We start from the raw sequence: 19566 nt of genomic DNA on the forward strand, positions 1-19566 counted from the left end.
ATTGATATGGGGGACTTTAGAATCATCCATTCATTAGTGAATGAACATCTGTGTGACACAAGTGTAGCATAATACACATTGGTGGTGATGGCTGTTATTTTGTTTTTAATGGCTAAAGGGCTAGAGAGGGAAAGAGAGGCGGTTTGCTCAATGTCAGCTATGAGTCAGTAGCCGGGATTAGGGACCAGAAGTTCCTGATTACTTGAGGCATGCTTCGTTAGGGAGCATGCACTACTTCAGGGAGGTGGCTGAGTAAGAGTTGACCTGGTTGTTCCCTGGCACTGAACACTGAGTCACTCCTAAGCCCTAGAATACTTTCCTGATGTTCCTTCCTCTCTTTGTGGTTTGTATTATCCTATGCTAAACATATAGCCACTCACTCCTTCTGTTGGTCTTGGCCTCCGTCCTCAGGACTTCTCTGCCTTTCTAGGAATTTCACAGATTACAGCTTCCTCTTGGGGATGCTGAGCCTTTGATGGAACCCATCACATTCCCAATTCTCTTGATTGCAGGAAAACCTGGCAACCCATGAATCGTAATTAGTTGTGCTTGTAGTGCCTTGGGTCTCGTGGATTCCTTGAGAGGTGATTAGGAAATGTCCTAGTACTCAAAAGAAGTATAATTAATACTGTTCCTTCAAGAGGTTATTTTTTCAGAGTATGTGTTCGCAGTCAGTCATTTTTGGGAAATTAGGCTGCAGTCATTCTGGATGATCAGTATTGTTTTTGCTTTGCTTAGAGCTTTTCTCTCCAGCATCCTCATTCAATGCCATGGTAGCTGAGCAAACTGTTAGTAGTTCTCTGAACATAACATGTTTTCAGGTCTCCGTGCCTTCAAATTTGATGATTTCTCTACCTGTAGTGTCCTTATCTTCTTTAAATTTGATTAGCAAAATCCTCTTCATCTATAGCAACTCATCTCAGATGTCACCCCCTCTAGTGAGGCTTTCCCGACCTATCTAGATAGGTAATTATTCACTCTTCTCTGCTACCTCTACAGTTTGACTAGTTCTGTTTACCCCATTATATTGCCATTTATTTGTTCACATACTTCTCTCCTCTGACTCTCTGAGCTCCTTGAAGACAGAAGTTCCTCCATCCATCTCTGTATTCTCATTACTTAACCCAGTGCCAGGCATATGATCTAATGGATACTCGTGTGTGTGTGTGTGTGTGTGTTTAATGAAAGTGGGGAAATCTGCTGTAAAGTATGCATTATTTGAAAGCTAGTGAGTACAAATCAAGACATGCAATTCAAAAAAATGATTTTTTTTTTTAAATTTATGAGTTGACTTATAGTAATTTCTATGACCCAGGCTCTGTGCTGGGTACAATGCTTCATTAAACTGTACAAGAAAGCTGAGACATAAGTATTATCATCTCCATTTTGAAGATAAGGACTCGGAGACTCAGGGAGATGGATTTGTACAAGGTAGCACACCTAATAAATGAACTGGCGTTCTACCCTGATCTTGTTCAACTCTAAATCCTATCCACTGTACGATGTGGGTAGAACTGTAAATATAAAGGATAACGAATGACATATTTTGGAAGGACTGTCTCATTGTCATATTAATCTTACATGGATAAGTCAGTGGGAGTATAGTAGGTGGTATCAAGAGTATAGTAGTGGGAACACAGTAGGTGACTTACACAACTTATTTGTATGTAATGCTCAGAAATTAGTCCACTCACAAAGCTTACTAACAGGGTCTATTTCTTGGAGAGGGATTTGGTCTCAGTTCTGTGCCATTGTTGTCACACTAACTGGACACTTTGACAGGACTGCTTTTCTACCCTGGGACACTTCTTTTCTCCATCCCTGTCTTCCGCTAAATTTCATACATGTTTTGCTCTTACAGTCCTTCCAGCGATAATCTACTCCAGGTGAAATTGCATCTTGCTGGCTGGGGAACTAGAAAAATTTACTTTTTTTTAAGCTGCTCTGAACTTTTCTTCAATGTGTTGTTGAATGAATCAGTAGGCCAATTAACTTGGCTATTCTGTTCATGGAATATGCTTCTTTAGAAATGAAGTCATACCCTTTGAATGAGATATCAACTTGTCACACTCGGAGGTTAAGTGGCCTGGTTAGGGTTACACAGTTTCCGGAAGAGCCCTAGAACCCAGGTCCAGTTTTGGAATTTCTCATTCCATTCCTTTGGGAACATAGAATACACTAAGAAATTTCATCTTTGGGTGGAACATTAGCTCTTAATCTCTACTCTTTGATCAAAGATAGCCTGACTTTGTACTAAACTCCTAGGAGATGGCATAAAGCCATGGAAGAGACCCAAGAGAGCACTGTTAATGAAAGATGTGAAAGAAGGAAAGCACAGAAGAAAAACTGGTCGACCCATCGTGAGCTGGGCTTTCTTGCCACATGCTGGCTGAAGCAGAATCATTAATCTCTAGAGCATTAAATTATAAACCCTTGGAAGGCGGGGAGCATATGTCACACCTTTCATAGTCCAGATATTTAATCAACAAATAACAATTTAAAGTGAATGAAAGATTTATTGCACTAAATGAAAATGTGGTATCTTTGGAATCTGGTTTAATGCAGTTAGTTGTGGGTTGTCAAAGGAAGGCCAGGGAGGATATTTGGTAGAGATGGACATCATTTTTCATTTCTTGTTTGCCTTTGGGCCCCCAGGACTCTACTGTAGTATGTAAGAAGAAATGCTCCCGCCCTGGCGGCTGTGGGAAAGGCGAGGGGACGTGTTGTGAGGAATGCCTCCTACGAGTGCCCCCAGAAGACATCAAAGTGTGCAAGTTTGGCAGTAAGATCTTCCGGGTATGTCATGAGCCAAGCTCGTGGGAACTATTGTGCTATACGGAATTGTAGAAAGCTCCAGACAAAATGCAGAGTGGAATCTTCCGTGTTTTGTATATACAAATACATGTGTGTATAAATGTACTTATTTATATTATAATATTCTATATGCATGTACATTTAGAATCAAGTAGACACAGGGACCAAGAGGCAATGGTTTGAAAATGTGTTTCTTTGAGAAGTTTTTCTTTTGCAAAGTGCTTTATTTTTTCTTTTTAACATATTTGAAACTTGTAAAACATCATTGCCTGTCCCGAAGGTGGCTGGCCAGTGATTGGGATTGGGCTGAAGCAGCCCCCCGGATGGTACAGATATCGGTGCCCAAGTGTCAGGCAGTGTCTCATTCAGTCGGAGATGCTCGGGGCTCCTTGTCAAGAGCCTGATGGTTCTACAGCTTGATAGTGTGAGAACTTTTCCCCAAGCTGCTTTTTTCAACCAGAGATTTTCTCATTTGGGACACGTTCAGGTGAGGATGTTTATGGTGTACATGGCCCGGACAGAGCAAAGGCGAGAGGGCCCTGCCCCAGCTGAGCCAGCAGAGTTGTCTGCTGGCCACCTGCTACCCATCTCAGGTGTGTTTTACATTGTTTTCTGATGAGCCAAGTGGGAGCCCGTGCAGCGACCATTTACATGTCAGGATGAAGATTGTTGGCTTTGTCCAAAGTGCTTCCCATCTAGTCTGTTTTCCCCAGATGTGGAGGGAGTCTCTCTGTACCCGAAGGTGTCATCTCATGATACCCCTGAGAACGGAGACCCTCAGAAGCAAGTCAGATATGGAAGCTCCTCAGACAGGCTGCATGTAGCGAGGCTTCCTATTATGCTATTGAATTGGAGGGAGAGTCTTTCTTAGTTCTTAAGGAATCGGTAGGAAGCCATGATGTGTCATGCCCAAGGGAAGGGGATTGCATGTGTGTTGTACTTATACCAGGCTCTCAGAGCCACTTGTGCCCTCTTTGTATAATGTCATCCCCTCCTGAACACTCAGATGCAATAGACTCACCCTCATGATGGTGGTGTGTGCGACGCGTCTCCCAGGTTCCTCATTAAAAAGCTCCCTGACACGAATGAGGCCTGAGACAGTTTACAGAGGGTCATCCTTCAAACACTGAGTCCTAGACATGTGCCCTCAGAGAATCTGGAATGGTCAGGTGCCCTTGTAGACAGATTCAGTTAAGTCTTCCTCTCCTGAGAAATAACAGGCACGGGAGAGTAGGTAGGCCTTAAAACAACTTCAACAAGTGAGAAGGAAGAGGAAGAGGAGGAGGCATCATCAAAGATCTGAGCTAGTTTCCTGATTTTTAACACGATTTGCTGCTTAGATCCACAAGGGAGAAATTGTTGTTTTGTTCCCAGGCCCAACTCTGTTGCCTGTAGTCTCCTTTCCCACCAGCAATGCACATCCCTGCATGTTCTCCAGAGCTACGGGGCTTCTTGTGGCTGAGCATTTGGCAGCTGTAGATTATAAATCCAGTGAGCCAAAGAAGTTCTTCAGACAGCCCTTTCTGGGGTAGAAAATGTGTCCCATAGTGCCGCCCAGCTTTTGGTGGGGGCGAGAATCTGACAGGCAGGGACATGGTGTGACTAGTTCTTGGAGTTTTCTGTCTGGGCCCCATATTTCACATGGCTTGCTGGATAGGTGTAGATGGATACCTCAGAGTAATTTCGTCACATGATGGCATCCCTTACTCAGGATAAGAAATACCTTCCGTGACAGAGACATCCCAGCCTGTTGGATGAGCTCGCATCAGCCTCCAGCTGATAGCAGAACCCTGTGTTTTCTTCACTAGGATGGAGAGATGTGGTCCTCAGTCAATTGCACCATCTGTGCTTGTGTGAAAGGCAAGACAGAGTGTCGCAAGAAGCAGTGCGTTCCCATCAGCAGCTGTCCTCAGGTACGTGTGGGATGGAGGTTAACTTACCTCAGCCTCTTGGGTCACGTGGTCACAGAATCTGGATCCCCGGAGACATCCAAGTTGCAAATACCCACAGGCCCTTTGCAAAGCTCGCTCCTTCTTCTCTGCAGTCTCCACCCAGATGCCAGTCGTGTGTGAACATGGCTCCTGCCTTTTTCTTGTCCCCACTCTCCTATTTCTTAGTGATTCTGCCCAGTTCTTTGTTTTAATGTCGCTAACTCCTGTTCAGTCTGCTCCCTTGTACCTTTTGCTGGGTTTTCTGGTGAACATTACAAGCATCCTTTGCATTTTCCTCCTCTCACTCTCTCTCATATCAGAGTTTTCTTCCTGTAGCCATTCGAAGTAATATGTGGCTGTTTATTAATAAATTTCCCAAGGGGTTTCTCCTGCCTAGCAGCTCCCCTGACCCCTTCTCTGAAGTTTTCCCTCTCTAACCCTGGCCTCCATTGTAGCCCCAAATAGAACTTGTGTCCTCATGGAAATACCTCTTTTCAGAAACCCACAGTTCCATTGCACCAAATAAAGCAGCCATTATCTTCTAGAGCATGAGCTTCAGTGAATTCACCTTAGCAACTTGAAACCTCTCAAAGTTTTATGCGTTTTGGGAAAATGTCAAACCTATTCAATACCTTCCAGTGAATGAAAAAATATATCCCTATATTCAGGACATGTCCTCCCTCCTCTGTTATACACAGCCTTTAATTTTATTCACATCTGTTATTATTATAAACAAAACATTGCTGTATTTGCTTGACTGCCAAATGAGGCACAAAAAAACAACAGCTGTTGCTATTGCACAACTAAATAAAGGGGGGAGAAAAAAATGAAGAAAAAAAAAAGCGCTAATTAGTCTTGCTTTAAAAAGCCTCAGACATAAAACTGAAAACCTCCCATAAAAAAGGAAAAGAAAAAAAAAAAGGCGATACAGTACGTAGACTCGAACATGGTCTGCTAATAAATATTCATTGGGAAAATGGGGTAAATAGGATCACATCATTTCTGCCAGTCCTGGGGGAACCCTCACTGCTAATGACCTCTCACAGCACATGTTAGTAATAATGGGCTTCCTTATTCTACAAGACAAAACAGGACACTGTGCCAACCTGGTGGCTTGAGTAACTAGCTTGGCAGGCCACAGTGGAGAGTCCAGCTTTACGTGAGTCCTGCCACTTGTGGCGGGGTTGGTGGTTTTCATCGTCGTCTTGATGTGAGGAGGTCAATGCTCTTTATGTCATCAATGTCTCATTAGCATCTCTTCTTTGCAGACCGCATTTGGGACAGGAGCATCCATGCTTCCAGGCACAGGTCTTTCCCCTGGCCCAACCCCCTCCTCGTCGTGTCAAAGCTCCTTCCTTGGGGGCCACCTTTCTGTTTCTAGGCATCTTTCCAACCATTCCTCCAGTTCACAATTTCCCTCCTCCTTGGCCAGCACAAGACTTTGGAAGATAGCTTATTTCTACCATGGAAATCCTGTTAAACACTTCCTTCCCCTCCCCTGCATTGCCTGGGGAAATTTGAAAAAAAAAAAAATTGAAGCAGCATCCTGTATCCCCTGCTTTGTTCTTTTCCCACCAGCAAGGATACACACCCCTGCATGTTCTCTTCCCAGGTACTGTACATCTCTTTCCAGAAGTCTGTGCTTTATTGAAGAAGGATCTTATGGTTGGATTCCTTATCTACCTGCCCTGGCAACTCCCCCAGAGACAAAGGAGTGCCTTTTGTGGGAAGGGCTATGAGGGCTCCACTGGGGACAGGGTTGTCATGACACTGTCATCTTATGGATGCTGACATGTACCGAGCCTTTCTCTATAGTCACAAGACTAACCCCATTTAATGCTGAGACCACACCTCTGAGGTGGGTGTTGTTACTAGACCCTTCTTAACCATAAAGCCACATGTCCAGAGTTCCACAGCTAGTTATGTGTAACCCAGGAACCCTGACTTCAGAGACAATGCTGGACTTATTCCCCACCTAATTTAGTAATATTACCAGCCCCACTTTCATTTTCTGAAGAAGTTGATGGTAGTTCCTGCCAATGTGCTGAGGCAGGGGGTCACGTGGTCGTGTTTTGTTGGGGCCTTGGCTGTAGACAGCTCTTCTCCTTTCAGATAGAGCACCTCACCCCAAACCCCTGGGGCTATCATTCCATTTGTCTAAGCCAAGCTCGTTTGGTTTTGGCCTCAACTGCTTTCAGTCCAAGAAGCCAAAGGAGACTTATAGCTAAATAGAAATTGAGAAGAGAGTTCTAAACAATGAAAATATGTCGTGATACCCCAAACCATGGGACTGCTGAATGGGACTGACTTTTCTATCTTATTCAAAGTTGTCATAGCCTGTCATGTCATAGCCATTTAGGTCTAGCTGACATAAAAATGAATCAGACTATAGTTCTAGTTCTTCAATTATTAAGCAGCATTTTTTGAGTCAGTATGATTTTTTTGAGCACCTAAATCTATTCTTGACGCCACTCACCAGTAGTGAATGAGTCAGTGGACATTATATTAACTGTGTGGCCTGGACATCTGTCTTGGACCACGTCTCTGTGTCTCTGTTTCCTAGTTTCCTATAAATAGGGATAGGAACACATGCATTTGGAGGGTGTTGTGAAGTGTAAATGAGATAAAGTATGAAGAATGCACAGCATTCTTTCTAGTGTATAGCAGATACCCAATAAATGTTAAATTCTCTTAGAGAGGAAGATGAAGGAGAACAAAAATCTGGAGTGGAAAGAACATGGCCTTTAGGTTACACAAACTTGGGTTCTACCACCCTTGTATTGAATGACGTCAATTTCTTCACCTATAAAAAGAGAAATACTCAGCTCATAAGGCACTTGTGAATCCTAATAAAAATTATTATAATAACACATAATATTAATTAAATCCTGATATAGTCTAAGTATTAACTTATTAAATCCTTACAACTAACCCGGTGTTCAGTAACGTAAGCAAAATATCTAGTAGGATGCTTTTTACATAGCAAATTCTTCATAAATGTTCATCTTTTTCCACATTTCTTTTTCTCTGTGAGTCCCATTGAGTCAGAGATAAGACAATGCCATTCTCTGCTATGGGCCCTGAGAATACGCTTCCTCCTTTAAATGTCATGCACTAAAAAAATGGGAAGAAATGCATAATAGGAGATTAAACTGTATTTGCAGAAAGGTAATGGAAAATTACTCAGCATTTTGAAACTCTCAGCTTCATTGGCTGTGATTGCATAACAGTTTCTGAAAGGAGAAATCTGACTGAATTTGATCTGTAACACAGATATTGTCCATATCCATCGGCCCAAACTTGGGTTACAATTTATTGTTTGGGTCCCTCCGACAAGCAGAGACAGAAGGAAGACCTTACGTGAATTGATAAGCGAATAAACAATTCCCACGTTTGTGTGTATGTACTTGGTCTTTAGAGGGCTAGATTTGGATATCAGTGAAAAGGCTCAATCCAGGGAAGAGGTTTCCATCGTCCCTCCATGGGACAAAAATCACACCAATGTGTCCTCTAGATATTATATTTCTCAAAGGATGAAAACAGGAAAGCTCTCTGAATGACTTTGCCTGGGCTTTGAACTTGATACTTGAAACTTCACTTTCACCATCATCATCACCATCTGGGCCTTGAGTTCCAGTACAGCTTGGGCTGATTTCATTGGTTTATCTGGTATTGGATTTAATACAAAGAGTTTTGTCCTCAGCAGATCCTGTTTCTTAACATTAACTCCTATGTTTTTCTTTCTCTTGATTAGGGTAAAATTCTCAACAGAAAGGGATGCTGTCCTATTTGCACTGAAAGTAAGTGTATTCCTTTGAAAATGTGCTATTAATACTTGTTTTGATTGTATAGTGTGACAAGAAAAATAGTGATGTGAGTTTTCTGTACGTGTTTCTGTAGGTATAGCGTGGGATCATCCCACTTCCCTACAGACACTTTGAGTCAATTATATTCCTCTCACAGAAGCACAATTGTAGATGCTTCCATCGGAACTTGTTGCTCTGAGAAATTTGGAAGATAAATGGTCTGATGAGTTTTTAAGAGGACCAGATAACCTAGTGTGAGTTTTAACTCTAATAGCGTTTGCAGTCATAGTGGCTAAGGTAATGATATCCAGTAAAACCAAACACTATGCATAATCGAGGAGGGATTTTTTTCCTCCCATCTTATAAAGCCAGACAGCTGCACTGACTTCCTCCTCCCTCACCCCCGCCCCCACTTCCGCCTCTTCACCATCTCACCTGGGCACATCCAATTTTTGCTGTTGGCAAAGATAAAACAAGAGGTCGTCGGACTCGCCATGGTTTGGCCGTCCTGTTATTTTTAACTGAGTTCTTGAAGGTTCTCACATGGCCTATTCTGTGCCTGAGATTGTACTGCTAATCACACAGACAAAACACAGCAAAAGGTTTAATGGCCTCCCAATGTGTAGACAGATGCCTGGATCTATTAGCAAACTGAGTGTCTTCCCCAACTCGTATGGTGTTGAGATAGCTTTCTGAAGTGTTTTAGTGAAAGAGAGTATTAGTAATGTCATTGCCAAATTAGTTTCGATGTGTGATAAGTTGGATTAACAAAGACACAAAATCTATTAGAAAGTATTTGATGAGCCAGTCATGCTTAGAAAAGTGGGTTTTGCTGATGGTTGAAAGCAGCTTTCACATGGGAACAGGTTTGTTTAATCTACTTGTCTAAAATATTTTGGACAAAAGATACAAAGGTTTTATATATATATATATATATATATATATATACTCACACGCACATATATGTAGATAGATAGATATATATAGATATATGTATATATACACATGCTCTTATTTTATGTAACATGTATATGTATGTCTCACTAATTTTTGAAATAGAAAGCTGTGAAACAATTATACATTATACACTGGATAAAAGCACTGATTGAATTAATGAAAATTAAGTTATAGATTTAATAAAATAACTTTAAAGATAATACAGTACCTAAAATAACTCCAGGGGGCCAACAAAGTATGACTTAGTAGAGCCCAGGAATTAATGCAGGAAGAAGAATTAGCTATGATTAACACATCAGTTTATTTCAAAACATGTGTGTAAGCTATTACATTTAATCATCCTCCCGGGGACCCTCTGAGGACACTTTGTTTACAGATGGTGTGGAGGCCGCCTCCAGCTTAAGTCCTTTCTGGATGAGCAGACTCAAGTCTAAATTGATGGTTTTCTTTTGTATCCATGGCAGTGGATTTGTTTGCATTTCCTTAGAAAGTATCTTCTAGTTGAAACAGAGGCAGACTTCAAAGGAACCCCTTGGATTTTCTAGCTAATTCTTCCAATTCGCATGAGCACAGATAGGTTACATGTGCCCATCACACCACTGTCGGGAAGGATCGCGGCTTATCAGCTGAACAGAAACGTGTGGCTAGTCTTGTACGGAAACAGCCTGAATCTTGAATTACCTGACTTTATATTATCAGAATCAAGATAGTGATTATTGAGATAGTTGAGAGGAAAGCTGCCTCTCATTATTCCTTCATCCATTATGGGCTAGCCTTTCCGTATCTAGAATACTCATGGCTTATCAGGAAAAAAACTGAAGAAAAGACTAGAAGGATAGGCATGACAAAATTAAACCAAGGTTTTAACCAGTCATATGAAATACTCTATTGTGTGAAGCACATGGATGAGCCCATGACTTCTGTCACCGAGAGAGCAATTGGCAAGGGAGAAAGCCACCCAGCTGGAGGGGTAGCCGGGAGCCGTGAACTCAGTGCACCTGCGATCAGCAGGTCAGTGTGGGAAGAGCCCAGGCATGTGGGTCTCCGTCCAATTCTCAATGACATCATCAGATGGCTATTTCTCCATTTCCTTTGGTGTTCTTTCCATCTGTTTACTCTCTCTTTCTTTCCAGCGGTTCTTCCATCAGTGCTGTAAAACACATTCTATTCGGTGAAATTTATTTGTTCCGATTGAGTTCAGAGATGAGATGACTTCCAGTTTTTTTAAGCCATGACCAGATTTTCATAACACATTCAGGTAGACTTATTCTGGTGTCCTTTAGCTATGGCCAGACTACCTCCTCGTTTGAAATTCCTTTGTCATTATAACCAGGATCCAGAACAAACCTTTAGGCTCATTTTTCCTTCCTCCATCAATTATGGAAGCTCTTCTGGTATATGGGTTTCTAGATCAGACAAATGGAGGCTGAAGTACAAACTAAAGCTAGTGTTTCTAAAACCAGAAAAATGACTGATTTCCATCTTTGAAAAAAAAATTGCAAACCTACATACATACCCTATTAATTACTTCAGAGTTTTCAAACTCAGTATTACTGATCGTTTGGCCAGATAATTCTCTGTCATGGGGGCTGTCCTGTGCACTGTGTGATGTTTAGCAGCATCTCTGCTCTCTACCAACTAGATGCCAGTAGCACTCCTCTCCCCAAGGTTGTGACAATCACCAATGTCTCCAGACATTGCCAAATGTCCTCTAGGGAGCCAAATCACTCCTGGTTGAGAACTTCTGGTACTCCAATCAGGGCTAACGACGTAGGTGACTACAGAAATAAACACCTGTGGTACTAGTAGCAGTAACTCACTCTCAACACATAGTAGTGAGATGAAATACGGGAGTAAGGCAAGGTTGCCCTTCTGCTGGTATAAAAATGACAGACCAGAGAGAAGCCTCTGGATTCAACTGAATGTGGTTCTGTACCTTCATTGCCTTGCCCTGCGTCTGATCCTTTTATGGAAAAGGGCAGGAATAAATACTTAAATCCATATATACATGCATACGTAAGTAAAATGGATTGACTGCATAGCTGTAATACCCTAAACCTTACTTTGATTATCTGTAGTAGTTAAATGAGTGTCACCTTATGTCAGCAGTGGTGACACTGCATCGTCTGTTTCTAAAATCCCACAACACCCCTGCCTTATTGACTGGGTTAGTCTGTCCTGGTAGTGTTTGGGGCTGTCTCAGACTTCAAAAGGAAGAGTAAAGAGGAGACAAATTCAATGTGTAGAACATTTTACAGGCCTCTCTTTGTAATAGTCAGGGACAGTGGTTAATGTATAATTCTGTAGGTAAGAAGCAGTCATTGAGGCACTAACAAATTGTCTTCCCTGGAGTAAGGTCGTCTTTATAGGGTTGGTCTGAACAGGCAATGATGATTCTATCAAAATTGAAAAAAAAAAAATGAATCCTTTTAATATTCGATCTGAAGGAAGCATGAAAAGCATTGCTAGGTTCTAATAACATGGGATGTTCTCTCTCCTTTTCCAACTGAAAGGAATTAAATGTGGTTTGGGTGAATTGTTTAAAATAAAAGTTGCAAGTGAGTTAAACAAACTTTATAAAGCTTTTGTGCAGGTGCTATTTCTTGCCAAAGTGTGAGCTCTAGCCTAGAGTAAGTCCTGCTGTGCCTGGGCTGAGCGTCAGGGGACCACAAGTTAGGTGCCAAGAAAGCCACCATCTGTCGTGTATGCAGTACTTGGTTTATGTGAAATCTTATTTTACTGAGTGCTGGCAAATAGGAGGTGGAATCTTGACCTGACCACCCAACAGAGACTAGAATCAGATAAATTCTTTGCTGGAAGAATGTCTGTTTTCAGACATGGAAATAATACTTAGAGGCAAACTTTTCACGGATAAGAGGGGTGTGTGTGTGTGTGTGTGTGTGTGTGTGTGTGTGTGTGTGTGTAGAGAGAGAGTGAGAGAAAGAGACACAGAGAGAGAGAGAGACAGGGAGGGAGGGAGGGAGACAGAGAGAGAGAGAGACAGACACCACGAGAGAGAATCTAAGAATCTAATCTCTTAACCATCTCCATGACCACAGCCAGCCAGAGGCAGCCCAGCTGTGAATGCCCAACCCCCGGTCTCAGATTCATTAAGCTGTGCCTGTAGCTGTATTAGTCCTAACCATCAGAATCCAAACCCAAAACGAAAGTTCACGATTACATAACACAGAGGCGGGTAGACTATACTGAGCACAGATGTGCATTTAATTGGAATAACCTCAACTACACGTCCCACAAGTAACAGGAAATATCAGATTCCGGCAGGTCTGGGTGCAAGGAGGCTCACAGTTGCCAGGTGACCTCTTTAACCCCCCAAGGGTGAGTTTCCAGCTGTGTGAGGCGCTGCTGTGCCTGCTCTCCATGAAGGCCCCTGCCCACTGCATGTACCCACCCCAGGCACTATGGAATTGCCCTAGGTGGTTTAGTCTCTGGGTGTGCCTACAGGTTATCTCCAATGAAAGAGTAGCTGTGGGAGGGGGAAATAGAACAACAATTTCATAAAACAGTGACCTTGGGGCCCATTGTATGAGAGCTCTCCACTGACAGAGGTTCTGCAAATGAGTAATTCTGTGTTTGAGCAAGGTTTCTGGCCTCCGAGACTGTGAGCAGCTCCAGGCCCCTTAACACCAAGAGTCTGTCCTTAACTCAGGAAAGCAAGGAAATTTGAAACCGGTGCTGAAGATGCTTGCAGAATAAGAATTGGTGGTGTTGACTTTAGCCCTGCTAAGGAGGTGTTAAGCTGAGTGGCCACTGAACTTTCTGCATCAGCATCTGGCGTTGGGGTCGTCACTTCTCCTGAGGCCCAACCAGCAGACAGGGGTGGCAAATCCAACCCAAGTGTCCCCCACGTGATGGTTAGGAAAATCCCACATAGGCAGGAGGAAAGCAGTTTGTTTTCTGTTTTATTTGCTGGTCTGTCCTAAGGGATATTGTTCCTTTAATTTTTTCTGGCTGTGGAGTGGTATGAAGTTGAAGGAGGAGACTGACGTTATTAAGGGTTGTCTTTTATCCACCCCTGATTGTCGGTTCTTACAGGGTGATAGTACTCTGTAAGTTCTGACTGTTTATTTTAGTTAACAATCATTATCATCAGCATCAAATAACAATAATGGCAATAATAACAACAGCCGAAGCAGCAGCAGCTAATATTTACTTGGCATCTGCTATGTGTCTAAACACTGACATTGGGGGTGGGTGGGTGGGAAAGTATCTCTTTCGTTTTTACTTGATCCTCACAGCATTCTTAGCAGTTAAGAGGATGCCTCAGGTAAGTAGTGGAGCCTGGAGTCCTTCAAGGAAGTCTGGCCCCATTGCCCCGGCTGCAATTTCTCCCACTGGCTTCTTTGTCACTTTGTACACTTTGATAACCAGTGCAGTTAGGAAGGGAAGAGAAGGTCTGGGGGGCTTTTACAACTGGTGGGGATTGGAGATTGGAGAAGGATGTTAGGAAGAGCTTGCAATTTAATAGCATTTCCCTCCACCCCACTCCACCCGGGAAGAAATGTAGACTGAAATGCCCAGGCTTCCCTCTACCTGGTGACACCTCCACCTTGCTGTTCAGACACAGCAGGGGTAGCTGGTATGCTCAGCACTCACCTACAATTCAAACTCTCTTGGTTTTCTATGTCTACTCATTTTTCCAGGTGTTTTTTTTTTTCCTCCCGGCAACTCAGGGTTGAGGTATTTCCAATGGTAAGTGATGATCTCCCCAAATTTTCTTACTTACAATATTAAAATATGTATCCTTTTAAAATTAAATTACTTGTGTATAATTTCCACAAGGAGTAAGAAAAAGTAAAGTTACTCTGTCAGTCAAGCTCTTCACTATTTTAGCATCATGGAATTTCCTAAATGAATGGACCTCAACTGTGAGGTCAAACCTTCCAATTCTTAGGTGAGGAAGTGGAGCTCTCAGTAGCAGTAACTGGAAATACTGAGATGAGAACCTGCTTTCTAAAAATTTATTATTATTATTTTTCAACCTCCTACTCTAGTATTTATTCTATAATATCATATGGCTACCCTGGGTCTTAGCTTGGGAAAATTATTTTTAATATAGATGTTCCGTTTTTGAATCATTCAATTAAAAATGACTTTCTTGCCTAATTTTGGAAAATATGCTTTGTATATAAAGAGATATATAAATTCATTATTAGACATCTAGTGCATTTCATCTAAGGCTGTCATCTTGAATGTTAAAAAAGATGCAGGAACCCAGTTTTGACTGAAGGAGCTAGTGACCACAACCCTTTACAAAGAGTACAACTGAAATACAGCTAAGTGAGAAAACAGACAGGGGTGACAAACCCCAAACTCTGAAACTGAAACGTGCACTTTGTGGGAAATACTGCATAATACAGTACATGTTACTGTGTGGCAAGCTGAGGCAGATTTATTCCTCTCTGGAGGTCACATCTCCCGTGAGCAAAATAAGAACAACCATTGCTACTTCTGCTGCCACTACAATTGCTCCTATTACCAGCAATGATTTATTGAATGTAAGTCGACATCAGGCATTGTGACAAATGCTCTCCATGCATTCTGTCCTTTAATTCTCTCAGTGATCCATGAAGCAGAAGCTATTGTTATCCCCATGTTATCCATGAGAGACCTGAAGGTCTGAGAAATTACGTAGGGTAATACCCCGGTCAGCTAATACCCGGGCCCATGAGACTCCAAAGCCCAAACTTTTAAGCACTGTTTTATGTTCTGTATTGACTCCATTTTTTATTCATTTTGGAGGTTTGCCTTCAACTATATATGAAGTTTGCCAATTTCTCTATACATGACTGGGGACTTCTATTTGAAAGCAGCTGTATTTGCTCACCTTTTAAAACCTTACCTATGTTTATGAGGTCACTTAACCTCTTCAGACTCTTGGGTTGTAATACTTGGGTTCTAACCTTCCCTGGGCATTAGGAGAGAGGGTTTGTTAGCTGCGCTCCATAGCTCCCTTGGGTGTGAAGTTCATATTCATCAGTATTATCATTCTTTCTCCTTCTCACGGTCCTCTGCTTGGTTAATGCTCTCTGTTCCCAACGACTGCTCCACTCCTCTGCTCTGTCTTTTCTTATCCCTTCTTAGTGCACATATCTCTTCTGCTTTGATATTTCGCCTTTTCATCCTATGAGTGCACAGCTCTGCCTTCACCGTGCCCCTTCTGTAGTTCTTCTCTCATCCTGGTTTTAGATTTGTTGAAACTTTGAGGTCCCTAACATATGACTTCTTGATAAGATGCTAATATGGCAGACGTCAGCTTCTAATTTTTTTGGAGACCACATTCGTCTTTCAGAGTACTGCGCTTGAATTTTATTAGCAGTTGTTACCTTTGGTTCCCCAAATTATCTGTGTTGGGAATTGGAGGGAGGGTTTAATGGCTGTTTACAACCCCTGTCTGTTGACTGAATTCTGGCACCCCCATTTTCCCAGCTGCACAGGTTTTGAGCCTTAATGTTATTTCTCGTACTTTTGGCATTTCTCTCTCATGTTGCTGATCAGTCATCAAGTCTGATTATTGTCTCTTTGTGTTGCTTTTCTAATAAATGACATTCTTCCCATTTGCACGGCAGCCAGAGCCTCGTCCTGTTGCTTGCAACTAACCTCTGTCTTTTCCCCTTCCGCCTTTTCTGCATACTGCTGTCAGAACCTAAACTTGGCTTTCACAAGAACCTATACCAGCTTCCTTCACTGGTCTGTTGCAAAGGTGCCCAACATTTGTTTTATAAAATGGTAGTACTGAGTACTATCTTCAAAACAAGGTTCTATGATTAAATACATTCAGGAAATGCCGGGTCAAGTAAACTTAAGTAGGTTTCCTTACTACAGGATTCTCAGAGCACTTTACATGCCCATGTGCAGGGTAAACTTTCAGGAGGGTGATGGGATATAGAGACCCTCTCAAACTAATTTGAGCTGCAGAGTTTTGTTTTATTTCTACTTACTTTGGCAGAGTTGCAAGCAGGATTGATGTTTCATAGGAAACACGTTAAGAAATGTAGGGTCTTTGGAATACATTTAAACTTCTCAGTCTGGCAATAAATCTCAGGCCGTTTAGACAGCTTGGGTTCTCACATCTCCTGAAGCAATCCTACCCTCCTGTCAGATTGGTCTCTTGATCTTGTGCAAGCTGTGCTCTTTTCTGTATCTACGACTTTATTGACATTCTTCTTTTGGCCTCAAAGGCTTATTCCATGCTAGTCCCGAATCTATGTTTTATGGATAAACTTAAATTTCAACAAATCTGCGTTTTGCATGTATGTTACAGTCTTATCAAGCCCTATTTTAGTCAGCAGTGGTTATCTGTTTGCTGGATTTGTGTAGCATTTGTAATAATAAAACCCATAATGACTTGTCTCTGAGCTTCTATTATGTTCTCAGCACTTTTGCAATATCACTTTATAACCACGCTTCAAGGTAGTTGTTCTTAGACCCATGTCATAGGTGAAAAAACGGAGGTTATGTAGTAGTTAGTGCGTGGTTTTGTATTCATTAAGTGGCAACACTGGGATTCAAACCCAGTACTCTTTTCAAAACTCAGGATGTTTGAGAGCTTTAAGGTGGTTTTCCAGCCAGAGCTCAGTGAACTTGGAGATGTGAAACTCATCTCTTCAGCTCAGGTGCATAGATCTTTTAATTGATAACTAACCATTTCTAGTTTAAAGAAAGCTGGCATTTTAAAGTCTGAGCTTGGATGATGAGAGAGCAAAAAAAAAATGCACCTTCTATAACAAGTTTGTATTAACATTTGGTGAATTTCCAGCTCTGGAGGAACTGGATATAAAGCTCATACAGATCCTGAGTTTAGGAACTTGTGATGTAGTTAAGGGGATGCAATACAAACATGGTAAATAAGAAAACCACATAAATATACTGTATCGTTAACTTCTAGATAGGTGTTCTTTAACTGCAGTTCATGGACTCCTAGGAAGTTAGTCATCAGTCTCAGGGCAGGATGAACCTCTACATTTCAGTGGATATACTCATGCATTTGGAGGGAAGAGTGTCTACACATTTATTTCTTCAGACCCCAAAGAGCTCTGTGCTCCCTCCTAGCTAACAACCAAACCACACAGGATGCTGTGGTACAAGGTGTAAGTGGAAGCATCAGGTCACCGGGGGAGGCGCTGGCCTGAAAGCTGCAGAGACTGAGCTGGACTGTGTCTCTACTGTTATTGGCTGAGAGACCATGGGCAACATGGCAACCTCTCCAAATTCATTGCTAAGAAGTTAATAACATCCAGTGTGTGGAGAAGTAGTGAGGACTGAAGGAGATAGTGAAAATATAGAAAGCATCTGGCATGGGGCCTGACACAAACTCGTGACTTTAGACTAGTCCCCTTGGCATTTGCTAAGTGTATTAGTTTCCTCTTGCTGCTGTACCAAAGCACTACAAACTTCATGGCTTGAAAGGATACACATTTATTATCTTACAAGTTCTGGAGGTGAGAAGTCAGAAATGGATCGGAATGGGCCAAATCAAGGTGCTGGCAGGACTGTAGTCTAGAACCATGCTTCTAGAGGCTGCTCACATTTCTTGATTTGAGGCCTCCTTCCATCTTCAACGGTGAGTTGAGTCCTTCTCGTGCTGCATCACGGAGACACTCTCCTGCCTTCCTCTTTCACTTGTAAGGACCCCTGTGATAACATTAGTCCTGCTCGGATTATCCAGGATCATCTCTCCATCTCCAGATCAGCTGATGAGTACCCTTAATTCCAATTGCAGCCTTAGTTCCCTTTTCTGAGAGCGCTGATTAATTATGCAACTAATTAATTGATTAAGCAAAATTCTTTTGATTACCTGCCATATGCCAGTAATTACACTTAACTACTTTAGTAAGTTCAGTGTGGATAGTTTATTGTTTTCCACTAAAATGTCTTCTTTAATTAATTAGCCCATTCACTCAAGAAATATTTATTGATAACTAATATGTGTTATACCAGGCATTATTGTGAGTAATGCAAAGATAAATGCACTACACACACACACACGCACACACACACACAAAATACACACACACAAACACAGAAAGTCTGTGAACTTAATTGTCCCACCCTTAATGTTTGCGTGTGTGTATCTATATCTATATATCTATCTATATCTATATCTATAGATATGTATTGACAGATATAGATTATATATATAGATATACTTCAATCTATAAGGCGTGTGCCAGGCACTGAGAAGTATAAACAAAATTTGCATGTAAGGAATTTAAGGCCTGGTTTAGGAGTTAAGGATATGTTATAACTATACACTAGGCTAGAAATTGATTTATCATAAGCCTGCTATGGGTTTGGTGCCCACATTTTTAATCCTCAGACTGAAAAACATAGTATATCTATAGGGTAAGGTATTTGAAACTAAGGCTGTCCCAGAAAAACCTGAGCTATGTGGTCAGTTTTGCTTTAGGGATTCAGAGAAAAGGAAAGTGACTTCGGCTGAGGCCTCCTGGAAGTTACTGTGGGAGCTAGTGTTGAACCTGGGAACTGAAGGATCTCTGTGCAGTGAACTGGGAGGTGTGGGGCAGCACAGGCCACTACAGGAGTGAAGGTGAGCGGTGGGGAAGCACAGAGCTCAGCTGGGGAGGCCTAGAATGGCAGCCATGGTTTTAGGGCTTAGATTTATTTTAGATTAGATTTTGAAGGTAGCGACTGCTTCCTTTGCTCTTCTGTTAGAAGTTGGTGAGTATATGGGGTTATGGAAAATACATGAAAAGAAATGTGCATTCTTAACAATATCCCTACTTAACTTAAAAAACAACAACAATGTTAGTGTCAGTTGCCTGCTCAGCTTTTTAAAAAATCCATTTTTATATGTAGATTTGTAAGTATATCTGGTGGATTGCAGATTGGCGAAAAGAGATGCACTATCCCCTTCTCCCCACATTCACACAGTAGAGTTAGGTTAAGTTCTTCATTTAAGAAACCGAGGATATAAAATCATATAGGAATTCAGGTGCTCCTGGGTGGAGCATCTGTTGGCCCTTGTGTCCCCAGCTCCAGCTGGGTCCCACCCAGTCTTTTTATGGCAGAGGCCG

General features: G+C 41.9%; 1 protein-coding gene across 5 annotated transcripts in view; it reads left to right on the forward strand.

Annotated features, from left to right (window-relative positions):
- The window catches only part of BMPER (BMP binding endothelial regulator), a 222182-nt gene that overhangs the window by 126468 nt on the left and 76148 nt on the right, over positions 1-19566 (forward strand). For all 5 annotated transcript variants that reach the window (XM_019757329.2, XM_019757328.2, XM_019757327.2 and 2 more), the window contains 3 exons: positions 2656-2796; positions 4623-4727; positions 8500-8545. In XM_019757329.2, coding sequence (XP_019612888.1) covers positions 2656-2796; positions 4623-4727; positions 8500-8545 — 292 coding nt within the window. The remainder of the gene's footprint in view (positions 1-2655; positions 2797-4622; positions 4728-8499; positions 8546-19566) is intronic.

The sequence above is a fragment of the Rhinolophus sinicus genome, linkage group LG09 (genome assembly GCF_036562045.2).
Source record: "Rhinolophus sinicus isolate RSC01 linkage group LG09, ASM3656204v1, whole genome shotgun sequence".
Lineage (NCBI taxonomy): Eukaryota > Metazoa > Chordata > Mammalia > Chiroptera > Rhinolophidae > Rhinolophus > Rhinolophus sinicus.